Here is a 23,704-nt window from a genome sequence, read left to right as displayed (position 1 = left end):
ACATATACATATACACACATATTTATATCCACTTCAAATCAGTATAGACGAAGGGGAGAGAGGTTAAATAAGGATTTTAAAGTCTTGAGACAATTGAGACATGGATTGTGTACAGTCGTGGCCAAAAGGTTTGAGAATGACATTAATTAACTGAGGTCTTCTGCCTCAGTTTGTATGATGGCAATTTGCATACACTCCAGAATGTTATGACGAGTGATCAGATGAATTGCAAATCAATTGTAAAGTTCCTCTTTGCCATGCAAATGAACTGAACCCCCTAAAAACATTTCCACTGCATTTCAGCCCTGACACAAAAGGACCAGCTGACATCATGTCAGTGATTCTCTCGTTAACACAGGTGTGAGTGTTGATAAGGACAAGGCTGGAGATCACTCTGTCATGCTGATTGTTCGAATAACAGACTGGAAGCTACAAAAGGAGGGTGGTGCTTGGAATCATTGTTCTTCCTCTGTCAACCATGGTTACCTGCAAGGAAACACGTGCCGTCGTCATTGCTTTGCACAAAAAAGGCTTCACAGGCAAGGATATTGCTGCCAGTAAGATTGCACCTAAATCAACCATTTATCGGCTCATCAAGAACTTCAAGGAGAGCGGTTTAATCGCCCAAGAAAGTCCAGCAAGCGCCAGGACCGTCTCCTAAAGTTGATTCAGCTGCAGGATCGGGGCACTACCAGTACAGAGCTTGCTCAGGAATGGCAGCAGGCAGGTGTGAGTGCATCTGAGCACACAGTGAGGTCAAGACTTTTGTAGATGTCCTGGTGTCAAGAAGGGCAGCAAAGAAGCCACTTCTCTCCAGGGAAAACATCAGGGACAGACTGATATTCTGCAAAAGGTACAGGGATTGGACTGCTGAGGACTGGGGTAAAGTCATTTTCTCTGATGAATCCACTTTCCGATTGTTTGGGGTATCTGGAAAAAAGCTTGTCCAGAGAAGACAAGGTGAGCGCTACCATCAGTCCTGGGTCATGCCAACAGTAAAGAATCCTGAGACCATTCATGTGTGGATTTGCTTCTCAAGCAAGGGACTGGGCTCACTCACAATTTTGCCTAAGAACACAGCCATGAATAAAGAATGGTACCAACACATCCTCCCGAGAGCAACTTCTCCCAACCACCCAGGAACAGTTTGGTGACGAACAATGACTTTTCCAGCATGGTGGAGCACCTTGCCATAAGGCAAAAGTGATAACTAAGTGGCTCGGGGAACAAAACATCGATATTTTGGGTCCATGGCCAGGAAACTCCCCAGACCTTAATCCCATTGAAAACTTGTGGTCAATCCTCAAGAGGCGGGTGGACAAACAAAACCCACAAATTCTGACAAGCTCCAAGCATTGATGATGCAAGAATGGGCTGCCATCAGTCAGGATGTGGCCCAGAAGTTAATTGACAGCATGCCAGGGCGGATTGAAAAGGTCTTGAAAAAGAAGGGTCAACACTGCAAATATATCACCAGCCACTTTAAACAATGCTACTTAATATAATGTTTACAGACCCTACATTATTCATCTCATATGTATATACTGTACTCGATACCATCTACTGCATCTTGCCTATGCTGCTCTGTACCATCACTCATTCACATATCTTTATGTACATATTCTTTATCCCTTTACACTTGTGTGTATAAGGTAGTAGTTTTGGAATTGTTAGGTTAGATTACTCGTTGGTTATTACTGCATTGTCGCAACTAGAAGCACAAGCATTTCGCTACACTCGCATTAACATCTGCTAACCATGTGTATGTGACAAATACATTCGATTTTATTTGATATTGACTCTTTGCATCAACTTCATGTAATTGTCAATAAAAGCCTTTGACACTTATGAAATGCTTGTAATTATACTTCAGTATTCCATAGTAACATCTGACAAAAAATATCTAAAGACACTGAAGCAGCAAACCTTGTGGAAATTAAAATTTGTCATTCTCAAAACTGTTGGCCACGACTGTATGTGTGCCATTCAGAGGGTGAAGGGGCAAGACAAAAGATTGAAGTGACTTTGAACGGGGTATGGTAGTAGGTGCCAGGCGCACCGGTTTGTGTCAAGAACTGCAACGTTGCTGGGTTTTTCACACTCCACAGTTTCTGCGTGTATCAAGAATGGTCCACCACCTAAAGGACATCCAGCCAACTGGACACAACTTTGGGAAGTATTGGAGTCAACATGGGCCAGCATCCCTGTGGAACGCTTTCAACACCTTGTATAGTCAACATGGGCCAGCATCCCTGTGGAACGCTTTCAACACCTTGTAGAGTCAACATGGGCCAGCATCCCTGTGGAACGCTTTCAACACCTTGTAGAGTCAACATGGGCCAGCATCCCTGTGGAACGCTTTCAACACCTTGTAGAGTCAACATGGGCCAGCATCCCTGTGGAACGCTTTCAACACCTTGTAGAGTCAACATGGGCTAGCATCACTGTGGAATGCTTTCAACACCTTGTAGAGTCAACATGGGCCAGCATCCCTGTGGAACGCTTTCAACACCTTGTAGAGTTCATGCTCCATGAAATTGAGGCTGTTCTGAGGGCAACAGGGGTTGCAACTCAATATTAGAGAGGTGTTCCTAATGTTTTGTACAGTCAACACTCTACTGTTGTACTATATGGATTAGGGGGCCATTTGGGACAGTTAGGCAGCAGTCTATATGGAATAGGGGGCCATTTGGGACAGTTAGGGTAGCAGTCTATATGGAATAGAGGGCCATTTGGGACAGTTAGGCAGCAGTCTATATGGAATAGGGGGCCATTTGGGACAGTTAGGCAGCAGTCTATATGGAATAGGGGGCCATTTGGGACAGTTAAGCAGCAGTCTATATGGAATAGGGGGCCATTTGGGACAGTTAAGCAGCAGTTTATATAGAATAGGGGGCCATTTGGGACAGTTAGGGAGCAGTCTATATGGAATAGGGTCCCATTTGGGACAGTTAGGCAGCAGTCTATATGGAATAGGGGGCCATTTGGGACAGTTAAGCAGCAGTTTATATAGAATAGGGTTCTATTTGGGACAGTTGGGCAGCAGTTTATATAGAATAGGGTTCTATTTGGGACAGTTAGGCAGCAGTCTATATGGAATAGGGTCCCATTTGGGACAGTTAGGCAGCAGTCTATATGGAATAGGGTCCCATTTGGGACAGTTAGGCAGCAGTCTATATGGAATAGGGTCCCATTTGGGACAGTTAGGCAGCAGTCTATATGGAATAGGGGGCCATTTGGGACCGTTAGGCAGCAGTCTATATGGAATAGGGGGCCATTTGGGACCGTTAGGCAGCAGTCTATATGGAATAGGGTTCTATTTGGGACAGTTAGGCAGCAGTCTATATGGAATAGGGTCCCATTTGGGACAGTTAGGCAGCAGTCTATATGGAATAGGGTCCCATTTGGGACAGTTAGGCAGCAGTCTATATGGAATAGGGGGCCATTTGGGACCGTTAGGCAGCAGTCTATATGGAATAGGGGGCCATTTGGGACCGTTAGGCAGCAGTCTATATGGAATAGGGTTCTATTTGGGACAGTTAGGCAGCAGTCTATATGGAATAGGGTCCCATTTGGGACAGTTAGGCAGCAGTCTATATGGAATAGGGTCCCATTTGGGACAGTTAGGCAGCAGTCTATATGGAATAGGGGGCCATTTGGGACCGTTAGGCAGCAGTCTATATGGAATAGGGGGCCATTTGGGACCGTTAGGCAGCAGTCTATATGGAATAGGGTCCCATTTGGGACAGTTAGGCAGCAGTACTGCTGCTTCTTCTAATTATTGACTTAATTAATTGGAGGTCAGGGGTTAGATGGAGGTTAGGGGTCATACCTCGTCCCGTCTTGGGGTCGCGTACAGCCCGTTTGGGGCTGGGATTTAGACCCTTGCTGGTCATCGTCTGAGCGCTGGGGGGGGTGTCCGCCGGGGTGCCAAGGTTACGGGGGAGGAGCTTGCGTGAATTCTGGGACATTGAGTCCGTTTGAGTCTTCACACCGCTGCACCTCACCGCTGGGGAGAGAAGGGGAAAAAGAGAGAAGGGGAAAAAGAGAGAAGAGGAGAGAGAGAGAAGGGGAAAGAGAGAGAGAGAGAGAGAGAGAGAAGGGGAGAGAGAGAGAAGGGGAAAGAGCATGAGAGTGGAGGGGAAAGAGCATGAGAGTGGAGAGGAAAGAGTGAGAGGAGAGAGAAGGGGAGAGAGAGAGAGAAGGGGAGAGAGAGAGAAGGGGAGAGAGAGAGAAGGGGAGAGAGAGAGAAGGGGAGAGAGAGAGAAGGGGAGAGAGAGAGAAGGGGAGAGAGAGAGAAGGGGAGAGAGAGAGAAGGGGAGAGAGAGAGCGAGGGGGAGAGAGAGAAGGGGAGAGAGAGAGCGAGAAGGGGAGAGAGAGAGCGAGAAGGGGAGAGAGAGAGCGAGAAGGGGAGAGAGAGAGCGAGAGAGAGAGAGAGAGAGAGAGAGAGAGAGAGAGAAGGGGGAGAGAGAGAGAGAAGGGAGAGAGAGAGAGAGAAGGGAGAGAGAGAGAGAGAAGGGAGAGAGAGAGAGAAGGGGGGAGAGAGAGAGAAGGGGGGAGAGAGGAAAGGAAAGAGTGAGAGAGAGAAGGGGGGAGAGAGAGAGAAGGGAGAGAGAGAGAGAAGGGAGAGAGAGAGAGAAGGGGGGAGAGAGGAAAGGAAAGAGTGAGAGAGAGAAGGGGGGAGAGAGAGAGAAGGGGGGAGAGAGAGAAGGGGGAGAGAGAGAAGGGGGGAGAGAGAGAGAGAAGGGAGAGAGAGAGAGAGAAGGGAGAGAGAGAGAGAAGGGGGGAGAGAGAGAGAAGGGGGGAGAGAGAGAGAAGGGGGAGAGAGAGAGAAGGGGGAGAGAGAGAGAAGGGGGAGAGAGAGAGAAGGGGGAGAGAGAGAGAAGGGGGAGAGAGAGAGAAGGGGGAGAGAGAGAGAAGGGGGGAGAGAGAGAGAAGGGGGAGAGGAAAGGAAAGAGCAAGAAGGAGAGAAAGATCGTAAAGAGAAGAGAACAGTAGAGAGAGTAATCATTCTGGTATTTATCACATTAAACGAAGGGCCCCCTTATTCCCTATATAGTGCCCTACTTTTGACCTAGGGCCCCATAGTAGTGCACTACATTGGGAGCAGGGTGCCCTCAGCCAGGGTAGCGCACAATGAGGGAGGTGTAGTTACCTGCAGCGAAGCTGGTCTGAGCTGTAGAGGTGGGGCTGGAACAGTCTCCACCCCTCTCTGTCACCAACGGAGACGCAAAGCCAACCAGGCCGTTATACACACTGAAGACAGAGACCGACAGAGACAGAGAGGAGGGACAGGGTGGCCACTGTCAGTATGGGTAGGGGTGTTTGTAGCTCATTCAAGGTGTGTGTGTATGTGTGTGTGTGTGTGTACCTGGTGCTCTGTGTGTGTAGCTCCTTCAGGGTAGCAGGTATCTCCTGCAGTAGCTCCACCCCCTCCTGACTGGCTCCTCCGCCTCGGGGCTGGCCCGTTGCCTGGACGACAGTGAACAGCACGATCTGCACGTTGTCCTGCCACGCCTTGTACTCCAACAGGAACTGGCGCACGCTGCCCTCGTAGGTCACTTCCTCCCCCTCCGCCAGCGCGTTCTCCTCGTCCTACGGGAGAGACCGAAGAGAAAGGCATTTCACTGGTTCACCTACAGTCAATGAACTAAGTAGACCAGACCCAGCTGTTATCCCATTGGTGTATGTGGAAGAGCCACCCCTCTAAGCAGACCGGGACAGCGACCATTTTTTTTCTTGTAGTAAACAGCCTGATTAAAAGACATCTTGATTTATCCACCATCTTTGCTACGGTATGGGGGACACGCAGGGACAAACAGAGTGGGCGGAGGTCCGGTCAGTTAGGAAGGCGTTCCTAACAAATAAATCATTGTGAAAGTAGTGGATTGCTGAGAGTATCATGCATCTGTCTCCCTGTTGGTGTGTCACTGCCCATACCTTGGCCATGGCCCTCAGAAGGTGTTTGACGTCAGCCAGCTGGCGGTTGTGATTGGACAGGATGCCCTTGATGCTGTCCACCAATAGCTGCAGTGATTCCGTGGCGACATCCAGCTGCTGCTCACGCTCCTCTTGCACAGCCCCCTGGGTAGCCAGCTCCTGGCCCAGCTGCTTCTGGGCACAAGCTAGCCAATCAGGGCTGCCGATGGGCAGCTCCAACGCCGGGCTCTGAGTTTGAGGAGAGATGGGAGAAATGGGAGAGTAAGGAAAGTCCCAAATGGTACCCCTATATCAGCCCTGTCCCTGGAGAGATACCCTTCTGTAGGATTTGGTACCCTCCTGTAGAATTTGGTACCCCTATATCAGCCCTGTCCCTGGAGCTGTAGCTAGGGGTCAGTACTCACCAGTCTGTGGAGCTGTAGCTAGGGGTCAGTACTCACCAATCTGTGGAGCTGTACCTAAGTGTCAGTACTCACCAGTCTGTGGAGCTGTAGCTAAGTGTCAGTACTCACCAGTCTGTGGAGCTGTAGCTAAGGGTCAGTACTCACCAGTCTGTGGAGCTGTAGCTAAGGGGTCAGTACTCACCAGTCTGTGGAGCTGTAGCTAGGGGTCAGTACTCACCAGTCTGTGGAGATGTAGCTAAGGGTCAGTACTCACCAGTCTGTGGAGCTGTAGCTAAGGGTCAGTACTCACCAGTCTGTGGAGCTGTAGCTAAGGGTCAGTACTCACCAGTCTGTGGAGCTGTAGCTAAGGGTCAGTACTCACCAGCATGTGGAGCTGTAGCTAAGGGTCAGTACTCACCAGTCTGTGGAGCAGTAGCTAAGGGTCAGTACTCACCAGTCTGTGGAGCTGTAGCTAAGGGTCAGTACTCACCAGTCTGTGCAGCTGTAGCTAGGGGTCAGTACTCACCAGTCTGTGGAGCTGTAGGTAGGGGTCAGTACTTACCAGTCTGTGCAGCAGCTGTAGCTCTATGGAGGAGACGGAGGTGTTGAACTGGGCAGCGTAGGAGCAGGTCTGCTGGCACCTCTTCAGCAGCTCAAACAGAGCAGAGTCCATGCTCAGGGCCTCAGGGGTCCGCATCCGCAGGCCCTCAAAGTTCAGTATGGTACTGCACAGGAACGTCACCTAGAAACAGGAAGAATACATTTCAGTATGGTACTGCACAGGAACGTCACCTGGAAACAGGACTAATAAAGTTGAGGAATGTCACCTGGTACTGGGAATAATAAAGTTGAGGAATGTCACCTGGTATTGGGAATAATAATGCTGAGGAATGTCACCTGGTATTGGGAATAATAAAGTTGAGGAATGTCACCTGGTATTGGGAATAATAAAGTTGAGGAATGTCACCTGGTATTGGGAATAATAAAGTTGAGGAATGTCACCTGGTATTGGGAATAATAAAGTTGAGGAATGTCACCTGGTATTGGAAATAATAAAGTTGAGGAATGTCAACTGGTATTGAGAATAATAAAGTTGAGGAATGTCACCTGGTATTGGGAATAATAATGTTGAGGAACGTGAACTGGTAGTGGTAATAATAAAGTTTAGATATGATTTTAAATATATACATATACAGTGGGGCAAAAAAGTATTTTGTTTGCCACCAATTGTGCAAGTTCTCCCACTTAAAAAGATGAGAGAGGCCTGCAATTTTCATCATAGGTACACTTCAACTATGACAGACAAAATGAGGAGAAAAAAATCCAGAAAATCACATTGTAGGATTTTTAATGAATTTATTTGCAAATTATAGTGGAAAATAAGTATTTGGTCAATAACAAAAGTTTATCTCAATACTTTGTTGGCAATGACAGAGATCAAACGTTTTCTGTAAGTCTTCACAAGGTTTTCACACACTGTTGCTGGTATTTTGGCCCATTCCTCCATGCAGATCTCCTCTAGAGCAGTGATGTTTTGGGGCTGTTGCTGGGCAACACGGACTTTCAACTCCCTCCAAAGATTTTCTATGGGGTTGAGATCTGGAGACTGGCTAGGCCACTCCAGGACCTTGAAATGCTTCTTACGAAGCCACTCCTTCGTTGCCCGGGCGGTGTGTTTGGGATAATTGTCATGCTGAAAGACCCAGCCACGTTTCATCTTCAATGCCCTTGCTGATGGAAGGAGGTTTTCACTCAAAATCTCACGATACATGGCCCCATTCATTCTTTCCTTTACACGGATCAGTCGTCCTGGTCCCTTTGCAGAAAAACAGCCCCAAAGCATGATGTTTCCACCCCCATGCTTCATAGTAGGTATGGTGTTCTTTGGATGCAACTCAGCATTCTTTGTCCTCCAAACACAATGAGTTGAGTTTTTACCAAAAAGTTATATTTTGGTTTCATCTGACCATATGACATTCTCCCAATCTTCTTCTGGATCATCCAAATGCTCTCTAGCAAACTTCAGACGGGCCTGGACATGTACTGGCTTAAGCAGGGGGACACGTCTGGCACTGCAGGATTTGAGTCCCTGGCGGCGTATTGTGTTACTTATGGTAGGCTTTGTTACTTTGGTCCCAGCTCTCTGCAGATCATTCACTAGGTCCCCCCGTGTGGTTCTGGGATTTTTTTCTCACCGTTCTTGTGATCATTTTGACCCCAAGGGGTGAGATATTGCTTGCGTGGAGCCCCAGATCGAGGGAGATTATCAGTGGTCTTGTATGTCTTCCATTTCCTAATAATTGCTCCCACAGTTGATTTCTTCAAACCAAGATGCTTACCTATTGCAGATTCAGTCTTCCCAGCCTGGTGCAGGTCTACAATTTTGTTTCTGGTGTCCTTTGACAGCTCTTTGGTCTTGGCCATGGTGGAGTTTGGAGTGTGACTATTTGAGGTTGTGGACAGGTGTCTTTTATACTGATAACAAGTTCAAACAGGTGCCATTAATACAGGTAACGAGTGGAGGACAGAGGAGCCTCTTAAAGAAGAAGTTACAGGTCTGTGAGAGCCAGAAATCTTGCTTGTTTGTAGGTGACCAAATACTTATTTTCCACCATTTTTTGCAAATAAATTCATTAAAAATCCTACACTGTGATTTTCTGGATTTTTTCCCTCATTTTGTCTGTCATAGTTGAAGTGTACCTATGATGAAAATTACAGGCCTCTCTCATCTTTTTAAGTGGGAGAACTTGCACTATTAGTGGCTAACTAAAAACTTTTTTGCCCCACTGTAGATGGTTGAATCATCAGCATACATGGACACACAGGCTTTGTTTAAATCGTGGCACATTCATTAATTTCCTCGTGTGTTTCATAAGACTATACAACCAGGGTGTTGGGTAATAGGCGTTTGTAATTGTGCAATTGTGAATCAACGCATTAGAATGTACAAGGAAGCCACCAAAATAGAGCTCTGTATGCAAAAAAAATTGGAGGGGGGGGGGCATGCCCCTCCCAGAGACCCCCACAGCCTGGAATTCCCTGGTTGTGAAATTTTTCTCCATGTTCTTCCAGAACACCTTGACTATACAGGGAATAGGGTGCCATTGGAGACGTATACCCAGAAAAGGTGGAGACGTAAACCCAGGAAAGGTGGAGATGTAAACCCAGAAGGTGGAGACGTATACCCAGAAGGTGGAGACGTAAACCCAGGAAAGGTGGAGATGTAAACCCAGAAGGTGGAGACGTAAACCCAGGAAAGGTGGAGATGTAAACCCAGAAGGTGGAGACGTATACCCAGAAGGTGGAGACGTAAACCCAGGAAAGGTGGAGATGTATACCCAGAAGGTGGAGACGTATACCCAGAAGGTGGAGACGTAAACCCAAGAAAGGTGGAGATGTAAACCCAGAAGGTGGAGACTATACAGGGAATAGGGTGCCATTGGAGACGTATACCCAGAAAAGGTGGAGACGTAAACCCAGGAAAGGTGGAGATGTAAACCCAGAAGGTGGAGATGTAAACCCAGAAGGTGGAGACGTAAACCCAGGAAAGGTGGAGACGTAAACCCAGGAAAGGTGGAGATGTAAACCCAGAAGGTGGAGATGTAAACCCAGAAGGTGGAGATGTAAACCCAGAAGGTGGAGATGTAAACCCAGAAGGTGGAGATGTAAACCCAGAAGGTGGAGACGTATACCCAGAAGGTGGAGACGTAAACCCAGGAAAGGTGGAGACGTATACCCAGAAGGTGGAGACGTAAACCCAAGAAAGGTGGAGATGTAAACCCAGAAGGTGGAGACTATACAGGGAATAGGGTGCCATTGGAGACGTATACCCAGAAAAGGTGGAGACGTAAACCCAGGAAAGGTGGAGATGTAAACCCAGAAGGTGGAGATGTAAACCCAGAAGGTGGAGACGTAAACCCAGGAAAGGTGGAGACGTAAACCCAGGAAAGGTGGAGATGTAAACCCAGAAGGTGGAGATGTAAACCCAGAAGGTGGAGATGTAAACCCAGAAGGTGGAGATGTAAACCCAGAAGGTGGAGATGTAAACCCAGAAGGTGGAGATGTAAACCCAAAAGGTGGAGATGTAAACCCAAAAGGTGGAGATGTAAACCCAAAAGGTGGAGATGTAAACCCAAAAGGTGGAGACGTAAACCCAGAAGGTGGGCAGCGTACCTGGCTGGTACGCTGGCTCTCCCGGGCCACGAGGGCGCGACGCTCTGCGATGGTCAGATCAAAGTCCTGGAGCACCGGGGCCAGGGCAGGGTTGGCCCCTCCGGCCCACTTCAGACGCTGCTCTATACTGCCCTCTAGTGATGCCAGCTTCTCCTGCAGGGGGGGAGAGGACAGATCCAATAAAAAAAAACACAGACACACAGTCATTAAAGGACTCAGACCAGAGAGAGAAAAGAGAGCATTTTCTTTACAGGAGTAGCTAAGAGTAACGGTCTAGTTAGCTATCAAGGTTGACAGATTGGTCAGCAGGTAGCCTAGTGGTTAGAGCGTTGGGCAAGTAACTGAAAGGTAGCTAGATCGAATCCCCGAGCTGACAAGGTAAAAATCTGTCGTTCTGCCCCTGAACAAGGCAGTTCACCCACTGTTCCCCTGAACAAGGCAGTTAACCCACTGTTCCCCTGAACAAGGCAGTTAACCCACTGTTCCCCTGAACAAGGCAGTTAACCCACTGTTCCCCTGAACAAGGCAGTTCACCCACTGTTCCCCTGAACAAGGCAGTTCACCCACTGTTCCCCTGAACAAGGCAGTTAACCCACTGTTCCCCTGAACAAGGCAGTTCACCCACTGTTCCCCTGAACAAGGCAGTTCACCCACTGTTCCCCTGAACAAGGCAGTTCACCCACTGTTCCCCTGAACAAGGCAGTTAACCCACTGTTCCCCTGAACAAGGCAGTTAACCCACTGTTCCCCTGAACAAGGCAGTTCACCCACTGTTCCCCTGAACAAGGCAGTTCACCCACTGTTCCCCTGAACAAGGCAGTTCACCCACTGTTCCCCTGAACAAGGCAGTTAACCCACTGTTCCCCTGAACAAGGCAGTTCACCCACTGTTCCCCTGAACAAGGCAGGTCACCCACTGTTCCCCTGAACAAGGCAGTTAACCCACTGTTCCCCTGAACAAGGCAGTTCACCCACTGTTCCCCTGAACAAGGCAGTTCACCCACTGTTCCCCTGAACAAGGCAGTTCACCCACTGTTCCTAGGCCGTCATTAAAAAAAATAATTTGTTCTCAACCGACTTGCCAAGTTAAATAAAGGTTAAATAAAAAATATAAATAATAATTGTTGATGACTGACCTGGACAGCAGCGATGGCCGCCTCGTCCTGGCTGAGTTTGTAAAGCTTCTTCTTCATGCTACTGAGGATGATGGAGCGAGGAGGAGGGCTCACACTCATCGGCTGGGTCCTAGGGCCGAGCACGTCCTCATGCTGCCACTGGAACACAGAGAGGGGACAGGGTTAATAGGGAAAATCCATCCCAAAACTCTACTTCCTATGAGTAACCGTGTTAAATAACACTGATACGTGAAAACAATATATATTTTTTGGGGAACGAATATTTAATTTTTGTCGTCATAACAAGGTTGGTAGCAACATGTGAAAATCTGTTGCAGCTCAAGTCGACTACAAAACCCACAATACAATGCTCTCTCTGGGTTGGCCAGCTAGCAAACGTAGCAACACAGAATAATACCAAAGTCAATATCAGCACGCGAAGTAGCTAGCTAGCTGTGAAAACAAAACGTGCACCTCTGCTACCCAGAGAGAGTGGAACGGCAACAAGGGCCCTTGCCTCAGACACAAAGGGGCGCATTACGAGATGGTACTTGGTTGAAGATGGTTGAATAATTTGGTACACTGTAGATTGAGCACGTATATACGTTGTCATGACGATATAAACTTGATTATATACTTGTTCTAGAACACGTATGAGGGTACTGTCTATTGGCTGATACAGCAATCTGGAGTGAAGGTACTGGTTTTAAAACCGTTATGAAATGTGATAACACACCATCTCCTGTGACAGAACCATGTACTCTACACGACCAACAGTATGTGGACACCTGATCGTCAAACGTCTCATTCCAAAATCATGGTCATTAATACGGAGTTGGTCCCCCTTTTCCTGCTATAACAGCCTCCACTCTTCTGGGAAGGCTTTCCACTAGATGTTGGAACATTGCTGCTATAACAGCCTCCACTCTTCTGGGAAGGCTTTCAACTAGATGTTGGAACATTGCTGCTATAACAGCCTCCACTCTTCTGGGAAGGCTTTCCACTAGATGTTGGAACATTGCTGCTATAACAGCCGCCACTATTCTGGGAAGGCTTTCCACTAGATGTTGGAACATTGCTGTTATAACAGCCTCCACTCTTCTGGGAAGGCTTTCCACTAGATGTTGGAACATTGCTGCTATAACAGCCTCCACTCTTCTGGGAAGGCTTTCCACTAGATGTTGGAACATTGCTGCTATAACAGCCGCCACTATTCTGGGAAGGCTTTCCACTAGATGTTGGAACATTGCTGCTATAACAGCCTCCACTCTACTGGGAAGGCTTTCCACTAGATGTTGGAACATTGCTGCTATAACAGCCTCCACTCTTCTGGGAAGGCTTTCCACTAGATGTTGGAACATTGCTGCTATAACAGCCGCCACTATTCTGGGAAGGCTTTCCACTAGATGTTGGAACATTGCTGCTATAACAGCCTCCACTCTTCAGGGAAGGCTTTCCACTAGATGTGGGAACATTGCTGTGGGAACTTGCTTCCATTCAGTCACAAGAGCATTGGTGAGTTCGGGCACTGATGTTAGGCGATTGGGCCTGGCTCGCAGTCAGCGTTCCAATTCATCCCAGAGGTGTTTGATGGGGTTGAGGTCAGGGCTCTGTGCAGGCCAGTCAAGTTCTTCCACACCGGTTTTGACAAACCTTTTCTGTATGGACCTGGCTTTGTGCACGGGGACATTGTCATGTTGAATCAGGAAAGGGCCTTCCCCAAACTGTTGCCACAAAGTTGGAAGCACAGAATCTTCTAGAATGTCATTGTATGCTGTAGAGTTAAGATTTCCCTTCACTGGAACAAAGGGGCCTGAACAATGAAAAACAACCCCAGCCCATTATTCCTCTTCCACCAAACTTTACAGTTGTCACTATACATTGGGGCAGGTAGCGTTCTCCTGGCATCCGCCAACTTCAGATTTGTCCGTTGGACTGACAGATGGTGAATCGTGATTCATCACTACAGAGAACGTCTTTCCACTGCTCCAGAGTCCAGAGGCGGCGAGCTTCACACCACTCCAGCCGACGCTTCACATTGAGCACAGTGATCTGAGGCTTGTGTGTGGCTGCTCGGCCATGGAAACCCATTTCATGAAGCTCCCGACGAACAGTTCTTGTGCTGATGTTGCTTCCAGAAGGCAGTTGGGAACTCAGCAGTGAGTGTTGCAACCGAGGACTGACGATTCTTACGAGCTACGCGCTTCAGCACTCTGCGGTCCTGTTCTATGAGCTTGTGTGGCCTACCACTTCTCAGCTGAGCCGTTGTTGCTCCTAGACGTTTCCACTTCACAATAACAGTACTCACAGTTAACCGGGGAAGCTCTAGCAGGGCAGAAATTTGACCAACTAACTTGTTGGAAAGGTGGCATCCTATGACGGTGCCACATTGAAAGTCACTGAACTCCTCAGTAAGGCCCTTATACTGCCAATGTTTGTCTATGGAGATTGCATGGCTGTGTGCTTGATTTTATACACCTGTCGGCAACAGGGTGTGGCTTAAATAGCCGAATCCACACATTTGAATGGGTGTCCCACATACTCGTGTGTGTGTGTATGTATATATATATATATAGTGTAGCTATGACGCGTTCCTACATGATTTCTTGATTTCTCAAACGGACCACTTAGTGATTAAATCATGTTATTTAACCCACTGATACAACACAGGCTTTTACCAAATTGACAGGAGTTGCATGATTTATATTCCTGGGGGTGGATTATCCCTTTAAAACACACACACACACACACACACACACACACACACACACACACACACACACACACTGGGACACACAGAGACAGGACAGGGTTAACCCCTCCTCCTCTCACACTGGGCTACACAGAGACAGGACAGGGTTAACCCCCACCCCTCCTCTCACACTGGGACACACAGAGACAGGACAGGGTTAACCCCCACCCCCCCCCTCCTCTCACCTGGAACATGGTGATGTGTAGCTGGGTGCGCTGCAGGGAGACCTTGGCAGCGTCCAGGCTGGTCTCCAGGCGTCTGAGCAGGTCCAGTTTCTTCCAGGCCGTGTCGTAGGAGGACGCCAGCACCGTGCCTCTGTTCAGTAGCAGCTGAGACATACGGCCTGCGCCCAGACCCTGCACCACCGTCTGCTTACACAACTCATCCAGCGACACCTGGACCATTAACAACGACACATTTAAATCAGGACAGAACTAAACATGTATGAAGACAATATAACATTTTGATCGATCAGGTCCGTAACATTCCACTTCCTACCTTGCCGTCGGCTCCGAAGTCCTTGGCCTCCACCTGCGCGGTAAGATCCAGACCCAGGGCGGACAGAGTGCTGCAGAGCGACAGACCCAGGGTCTGGGTGGGAAGACCAATCAGCATCTGACGGACAAACTCCGCCGTGAACGCCTTGATGGGCCGGGTCATCTGCTCCTCGCTCACTACCACCGCCGCCGCCGCCCCCCGGAACAGGGGCTTCCCTGGTAGACCTACAACCCCCAGACCCACTACTGGGCCGTTGGAGGGAGGAGGGTCCTCAGACACTGGGGGGCACGTACCTGGGAGGGAGGGAGGGAGGGAGGGAGGGGGGAGAGAGTGGGGGTCAAACGCACTATATATATATAATGTTTGAGATACTGTTTCATAGGGCTGGGAATTTCCAGGGACCTCACGATACAATATTATGATGATACTTAGGTAGAGATACAATATGTATTTAGATTCCCATGATTCTATATGGATTACTATTCGATAGTGATTTTATTGTGATTCGATGTTCCAAACATACTGCTCACTATACATCTGACTATACTGCTGACTATACATCTGACTATACTGCTCACTATACATCTGACTATACTGCTCACTATACATCTGACTATACGTCTGACTATACTGCTCACTATACATCTGACTATACTGCTCACTATACATCTGACTATACTGCTCACTATACATCTGACTGTACTGCTCACTATACATCTGACTGTACTGCTCACTATACATCTGACTGTACTGCTCACTATACATCTGACTGTACTGCTCACTATACATCTGACTGTACTGCTCACTATACATCTGACTATACTGCTGACTATACGTCTGACTATACGTCTCACTATACGTCTGACTATACGTCTGACTATACTGCTGACTACACTGCTGACTATACGTCTGACTATACTGCTCACTATACATCTGACTATACTGCTGACTATACGTCTCACTATACGTCTGACTATACTGCTCACTATACGTCTGACTATACTGCTCACTATACTGCTCACTATACTGCTCACTATACGTCTGACTATACTGCTGACTATACGTCTGACTATACTGCTGACTATACGTCTGACTACACTGCTGACTATACGTCTGACTATACTGCTCACTATACATCTGACTGTACTGCTGACTATACGTCTGACTATACTGCTCACTATACATCTGACTGTACTGCTGACTATACATCTGACTATACGTCTGACTATACGTCTGACTATACGTCTGCTGCAGAGAGACGAGAGAGAGCCATGAGAAAACAAGTTTAGGTCAGCCGTGGAGGCAGAAGCCGTGGAGACAGAAGCCGTGGAGGCAGAAGCCAGGGAGACAGAAGCCGTGGAGGCAGAAGCCAGGGAGACAGAAGCCGTGGAGGCAGAAGCCGTGGAGGCAGAAGCCGTGGAGACAGAAGCCGTGGAGACAGAAGCCGTGGAGACAGAAGCCGTGGAGACAGAAGCCGTGGAGACAGAAGCCGTGGAGACAGAAGCCGTGGAGACAGAAGCCGTGGAGACAGAAGCCGTGGAGACAGAAGCCGTGGAGACAGAAGCCGTGGAGACAGAAGCCGTGGAGACAGAAGCCGTGGAGACAGAAGCCGTGGAGACAGAAGCCGTGGAGACAGAAGCCGTGGAGACAGAAGCCGTGGAGACAGAAGCCGTGGAGACAGAAGCCAGGGAGACAGAAGCCAGGGAGACAGAAGCCAGGGAGACAGAAGCCAGGGAGACAGAAGCCAGGGAGACAGAAGCCAGGGAGGCAGAAGCCGTGGAGGCAGAAGCCGTGGGGACAGAAGCCGTGGGGACAGAAGCCGTGGGGACAGAAGCCGTGGGGACAGAAGCCGTGGGGACAGAAGCCGTGGGGACAGAAGCCGTGGGGACAGAAGCCGTGGGGACAGAAGCCGTGGGGACAGAAGCCGTGGGGACAGAAGCCGTGGGGACAGAAGCCGTGGGGACAGAAGCCGTGGGGACAGAAGCCGTGGGGACAGAAGCCGTGGGGGCAGAAGCCGTGGGGGCAGAAGCCGTGGGGGCAGAAGCCGTGGGGACAGAAGCCGTGGGGACAGAAGCCGTGGGGACAGAAGCCGTGGGGACAGAAGCCGCGGGGACAGAAGCCGCGGGGACAGAAGCCGCGGGGACAGAAGCCGCGGGGACAGAAGCCATGGGGACAGAAGCCATGGGGACAGAAGCCATGGGGACAGAAGCCATGGGGACAGAAGCCATGGAGACAGAAGCCATGGAGACAGAAGCCATGGAGACAGAAGTGCTGAAAACCAACTGGCTCCATTTAGACAGTTGGAGAACAAGCTGAGTGAACATCCTGGAGTTCTGGAGCAGAAACAGACAACTAGCGATCGTCAAAACGGTACTATATATTGTCAATAATAATATCCTGATAAGTATCTGTATGTATTTAAACCATTTCTCTAGTTGAAAAAGGTTTTTATAAAAACAGAGTGGATGAAACCTTTCTTCATCTGACACAAAAGCATCTCTCAGATACCGACTGTACAGTGTTGACCTCTACTGCCGTTGTGGATCTGAGTGACAGGACAACGCTCATAACAGACACATGTCATGCCGTTGTGGATCTGAGGGACAGGACAACGCTCATAACAGACACATGACATGCCGTTGTGGATCTGAGTGACAGGACAACGCTCATAACAGACACATGACATGCCGTTGTGGATCGGAGTGACAGGACAACGCTCATAACAGACACATGACATGCCGTTGTGGATCTGAGTGACAGGACAGCGCTCATAACAGACACATGACATGCCGTTGTGGATCGGAGTGACAGGACAGCGCTCATAACAGACACATGACATGCCGTTGTGGATCTGAGTGACAGGACAGCGCTCATAACAGACACATGACATGCCGTTGTGGATCTGAGTGACAGGACAACGCTCATAACAGACACATGACATGCCGTTGTGGATCGGAGTGACAGGACAGCGCTCATAACAGACACATGACATGCCGTTGTGGATCTGAGGGACAGGACAGCGCTCATAACAGACACATGACATGCCGTTGTGGATCTGAGTGACAGGACAACGCTCATAACAGACACATGACATTTGAAATGTCTTGATTCTTTTCTAACTAGCGTGAGTGTAATAATTACTGTTTTAACATTTTATTTCACTGTTTTTGTTTATTATCTAGTTCACTTGCTTTGGCAATGTAAACATATGTTTCCCATGCCAATAAAGCCCCTTAAATTGAAAATGAATTTTGACACAGAGAGAGACTATAAAGCCATCCGTGTTCTCACCAGAGAGTGTCTGAGCGAAGGATCCACACAGAGAGACTATAAAGCCATCAGTATTCTCACCAGAGAGTGTCTGAGCGAAGGATCCACACAGAGACTATAAAGCCATCAGTATTCTCACCAGAGAGTGTCTGAGCGAAGGATCCACACAGAGACTATAAAGCCATCAGTATTCTCACCAGAGAGTGTCTGAGCGAAGGATCCACACAGAGAGACTATAAAGCCATCAGTATTCTCACCAGAGAGTGTCTGAGCGAAGGATCCACACAGAGAGACTATAAAGCCATCAGTGTTCTCACCAGAGAGTGTCTGAGCGAAGGATCCACACAGAGAGACTATAAAGCCATCAGTATTCTCACCAGAGAGTGTCTGAGCGAAGGATCCACACAGAGAGACTATAAAGCCATCAGTATTCTCACCAGAGAGTGTCTGAGCGAAGGATCCACACAGAGACTATAAAGCCATCAGTATTCTCACCAGAGAGTGTCTGAGCGAAGGATCCACACAGAGACTATAAAGCCATCAGTATTCTCACCAGAGAGTGTCTGAGCGAAGGATCCACACAGAGAGACTATAAAGCCATCAGTGTTCTCACCAGAGAGTGTCTGAGCGAAGGATCCACACAGAGAGACTATAAAGCCATCAGTATTCTCACCAGAGAGTGTCTGAGCGAAGGATCCACACAGAGACTATAAAGCCATCAGTATTCTCACCAGAGAGTGTCTGAGCGAAGGATCCACACAGAGAGACTATAAAGCCATCAGTATTCTCACCAGAGAGTGTCTGAGCGAAGGATCCACACAGCCTGAAAAACTCCCTGATGGTTTGGAGTCTCTTGAGGAAGAAGATCTCCTCCAGAACATGTCTGTGAGGACCGCTGTGGAAGAAATGGACCTGGGCCGCCCGCGCCTCACGCATCACATCCACCTTCCGCCACGCAGGCGGCACCTCCATGGAAATCATCTAGAGAGGAGAGGAAATAACATCATTGAGAGACGGGAGAGTGAGAAGAAAGGAATAGCCTGAGATAAGTGACAAACAAATGGAATGTGGAGTGAAGAGGAATAACAAGACAAAGATGAGTTTAAGATGAAAGAGAGATTGAGACAAAAAGAGAGAGAAAGAGACGGAGGAAAGAGATTGAGAAAGAGAGAGGCTGAGAGGGGGAAGAGCTTGAGAAAGAGAGAGGGTGAGAGGGGAAAGAGACTGAGAAAACGAGAGGGTGAGAGATTGAGAAAGAGATTGAGAAAGCAAGAGGACATTGAGGAAGTAGATGTGTTACCTTCTCTGTGAGCTGACCGAAGGCGGTCTCTAGCTGAGCAAACATGCCATCGAAGGCCACCAGCAGCATCTGACCGGCGGACATCTTAGGAGAGTCCTGTCCCACGGCGTCCATACTGGCCCCTGGAGGCTGCATCAGCTGGCAGTACTGGGCCCGCAACATCCTGCAATATAACATAACCAATTAACACGAACCCTACTGCCTGTCTGTACCCAGTACTGGGCCTGTTCTAACCTGGTGATGTGGAGACAGTGTCTGTTCCTCTGTTCTAACCTGGTGATGTGGAGACAGTGTCTGTTCTAACCTGGTGATGTGGAGACAGTGTCTGTTCCCCTGTTCTAACCTGGTGATGTGGAGACAGTGTCTGTTCCTCTGTTCTAACCTGGTGATGTGGAGACAGTGTCTGTTCCCCTGTTCTAACCTGGTGATGTGGAGACAGTGTCTGTTCCTCTGTTCTAACCTGGTGATGTGGAGACAGTGTCTGTTCTAACCTGGTGATGTGGAGACAGTGTCTGTTCCCCTGTTCTAACCTGGTGATGTGGAGACAGTGTCTGTTCTAACCTGGTGATGTGGAGACAGTGTCTGTTCCCCTGTTCTAACCTGGTGATGTGGAGACAGTGTCTGTTCCCCTGTTCTAACCTGGTGATGTGGAGACAGTGTGTTCTAATCTGGTGATGTGGAGACAGTGTCTGTTCCCCTGTTCTAACCTGGTGATGTGGAGACAGTGTCTGTTCCCCTGTTCTAACCTGGTGATGTGGAGACAGTGTCTGTTCCCCTGTTCTAACCTGGTGATGTGGAGACAGTGTCTGTTCCCCTGTTCTAACCTGGTGATGTGGAGACAGTGTCTGTTCCCCTGTTCTAACCTGGTGATGTGGAGACAGTGTCTGTTCCCCTGTTCTAACCTGGTGATGTGGAGACAGTGTCTGTTCTAACCTGGTGATGTGGAGACAGTGTCTGTTCCCCTGTTCTAACCTGGTGATGTGGAGACAGTGTCTGTTCTAACCTGGTGATGTGGAGACAGTGTCTGTTCCCCTGTTCTAACCTGGTGATGTGGAGACAGTGTGTTCTAACCTGGTGATGTGGAGACAGTGTCTGTTCCCCTGTTCTAACCTGGTGATGTGGAGACAGTGTCTGTTCTAACCTGGTGATGTGGAGACAGTGTCTGTTCTAACCTGGTGATGTGAAGACAGTGTCTGTTCTAACCTGGTGATGTGGAGACAGTGTCTGTTCCCCTGTTCTAATCTGGTGATGTGGAGACAGTGTCTGTTCTAACCTGGTGATGTGGAGACAGTGTCTGTTCTAACCTGGTGATGTGGAGACAGTGTCTGTTCTAACCTGGTGATGTGGAGACAGTGTCTGTTCTAACCTGGTGATGTGGAGACAGTGTCTGTTCCCCTGTTCTAACCTGGTGATGTGGAGACAGTGTCTGTTCTAACCTGGTGATGTGGAGACAGTGTCTGTTCCCCTGTTCTAACCTGGTGATGTGGAGACAGTGTGTTCTAATCTGGTGATGTGGAGACACTGTCTGTTCCCCTGTTCTAACCTGGTGATGTGGAGACATTGTCTGTTCCCCTGTTCTAACCTGGTGATGTGGAGACAGTGTCTGTTCTAACCTGGTGATGTGGAGACAGTGTCTGTTCCCCTGTTCTAACCTGGTGATGTGGAGACAGTGTCTGTTCTAACCTGGTGATGTGGAGACAGTGTCTGTTCCCCTGTTCTAACCTGGTGATGTGGAGACAGTGTCTGTTCTAACCTGGTGATGTGGAGACAGTGTCTGTTCCCCTGTTCTAACCTGGTGATGTGGAGACAGTGTCTGTTCTAACCTGGTGATGTGGAGACAGTGTCTGTTCTAATCTGGTGATGTGGAGACAGTGTCTGTTCTAACCTGGTGATGTGGAGACAGTGTCTGTTCTAACCTGGTGATGTGGAGACAGTGTCTGTTCCCCTGTTCTAACCTGGTGATGTGGAGACACTGTGTGTCCGCCTCGTGCTCCAGGCCCATGGCGGCGCTGCGGAGGTGTGTGTGCAGGGCGTCGGCCAGCCCCTGCAGGGAGACCCCGTCTGCACACTGCTCCACTAAGAGGTCCAGCTCCGACAGCATGGTCTCCAGGGTGGCCTCACCCTTCAACATGCAGCGTAGAGCCTCCGGGAAGATGATCTGACGGAAGTTAGTGTTCAGCTCCTGGGAGGGGAGGGAGGGAGGGAGGGAGGGAGGGAGGGAGGGAGGGAGGGAGGGAGGGAGGGAGGGAGGGAGGGAGGGAGGGAAGGAAGGAAGGAAGGGAGAGATCAGCCAGAAAGACAAGCGGACCAGTAAAGGTGGACAACATCATTCTGATAACATTGGTGAGGGGTTCTGATACACTTCCCAAGTTAGAGACCCACTTTCACCACAACACTTCAAAATGTAGCTCTCTGGTCTCCTACATGTTGTCCTCTAACCCAGGGGTTCACAAACTCAGTCCCGGGGCCCCCTCTGTGTGGTGGGGGGGTGGGGGGGTCTAGATAGGTACTATTGAGACATACATGTCCTGTATGTCTAGATAGTATATTAGGTGTCAACATGTCCTGTGTGTCTAGATAGTATATTAGGTGTCAACATGTCCTGTATGTCTAGATAGTATATTAGGTGTCAACATGTCCTGTATGTCTAGATAGTATATTAGGTTTCAACATGTCCTGTGTGTCTAGATAGTATATTAGGTGTCAACATGTCCTGTATGTCTAGATAGTATATTAGGTTTCAACATGTCCTGTATGTCTAGATAGTATATTAGGTGTCAACATGTCCTGTGTGTCTAGATAGTATATTAGGTGTCAACATGTCCTGTATGTCTAGATAGTATATTAGGTTTCAACATGTCCTGTATGTCTAGATAGTATATTAGGTGTCAACATGTCCTGTGTGTCTAGATAGTATATTAGGTGTCAACATGTCCTGTATGTCTAGATAGTATATTAGGTTTCAACATGTCCTGTGTGTCTAGATAGTATATTAGGTGTCAACATGTCCTGTATGTCTAGATAGTATATTAGGTGTCAACATGTCCTGTATGTCTAGATAGTATATTAGGTTTCAACATGTCCTGTGTGTCTAGATAGTATATTAGGTGTCAACATGTCCTGTATGTCTAGATAGTATATTAGGTTTCAACATGTCCTGTATGTCTAGATAGTATATTAGGTGTCAACATGTCCTGTGTGTCTAGATAGTATATTAGGTGTCAACATGTCCTGTATGTCTAGATAGTATATTAGGTGTCAACATGTCCTGTATGTCTAGATAGTATATTAGGTGTCAACATGTCCTGTGTGTCTAGATAGTATATTAGGTTTCAACATGTCCTGTATGTCTAGATAGTATATTAGGTGTCAACATGTCCTGTATGTCTAGATAGTATATTAGGTGTCAACATGTCCTGTATGTCTAGATAGTATATTAGGTGTCAACATGTCCTGTATGTCTAGATAGTATATTAGGTTTCAACATGTCCTGTGTGTCTAGATAGTATATTAGGTGTCAACATGTCCTGTATGTCTAGATAGTATATTAGGTTTCAACATGTCCTGTATGTCTAGATAGTATATTAGGTGTCAACATGTCCTGGATGTCTAGATAGTATATTAGGTGTCAACATGTCCTGTATGTCTAGATAGTATATTCGGTGTCAACATGTCCTGTGTGTCTAGATAGTATATTAGGTTTCAACATGTCCTGTGTGTCTAGATAGTATATTAGGTTTCAACATGTCCTGTATGTCTAGATAGTATATTAGGTTTCAACATGTCCTGTATGTCTAGATAGTATATTAGGTGTCAACATGTCCTGTATGTCTAGATAGTATATTAGGTGTCAACATGTCCTGTATGTCTAGATAGTATATTAGGTGTCAACATGTCCTGTGTGTCTAGATAGTATATTAGGTGTCAACATGTCCTGTGTGTCTAGATAGTATATTAGGTGTCAACATGTCCTGTATGTCTAGATAGTATATTAGGTTTCAACATGTCCTGTGTGTCTAGATAGTATATTAGGTGTCAACATGTCCTGTATGTCTAGATAGTATATTAGGTGTCAACATGTCCTGTGTGTCTAGATAGTATATTAGGTGTCAACATGTCCTGTGTGTCTAGATAGTATATTAGGTGTCAACATGTCCTGTATGTCTAGATAGTATATTAGGTGTCAACATGTCCTGTGTGTCTAGATAGTATATTAGGTTTCAACATGTCCTGTATGTCTAGATAGTATATTAGGTGTCAACATGTCCTGGATGT

General features: G+C 47.9%; 2 protein-coding genes across 2 annotated transcripts in view; one reads left to right on the top strand and one right to left on the bottom strand.

The window, feature by feature from the left end:
* Positions 1–23,704, top strand: part of LOC139421666 (myosin-11-like) — a 195,888-nt gene that overhangs the window by 57,914 nt on the left and 114,270 nt on the right. The window lies entirely within an intron of this gene.
* The window catches only part of LOC139421789 (serine/threonine-protein kinase SMG1-like), a 109,298-nt gene continuing 89,343 nt past the window's right edge, over positions 3,750–23,704 (bottom strand). The window contains exons 52-63 of the mRNA XM_071172909.1: positions 21,385–21,611; positions 19,430–19,592; positions 18,921–19,110; positions 14,860–15,152; positions 14,547–14,756; positions 11,631–11,768; positions 10,497–10,649; positions 6,886–7,065; positions 5,941–6,168; positions 5,372–5,595; positions 5,156–5,256; positions 3,750–4,009 (exon numbers count right to left, since the gene is read on the bottom strand). Coding sequence (XP_071029010.1) covers positions 3,750–4,009; positions 5,156–5,256; positions 5,372–5,595; positions 5,941–6,168; positions 6,886–7,065; positions 10,497–10,649; positions 11,631–11,768; positions 14,547–14,756; positions 14,860–15,152; positions 18,921–19,110; positions 19,430–19,592; positions 21,385–21,611 — 2,367 coding nt within the window. The remainder of the gene's footprint in view (positions 4,010–5,155; positions 5,257–5,371; positions 5,596–5,940; positions 6,169–6,885; positions 7,066–10,496; positions 10,650–11,630; positions 11,769–14,546; positions 14,757–14,859; positions 15,153–18,920; positions 19,111–19,429; positions 19,593–21,384; positions 21,612–23,704) is intronic.

Source organism: Oncorhynchus clarkii, chromosome 12, assembly GCF_045791955.1.
Source record: "Oncorhynchus clarkii lewisi isolate Uvic-CL-2024 chromosome 12, UVic_Ocla_1.0, whole genome shotgun sequence".
NCBI lineage: Eukaryota > Metazoa > Chordata > Actinopteri > Salmoniformes > Salmonidae > Oncorhynchus > Oncorhynchus clarkii.
This window is presented reverse-complemented; position numbering and strand designations above follow the sequence as displayed.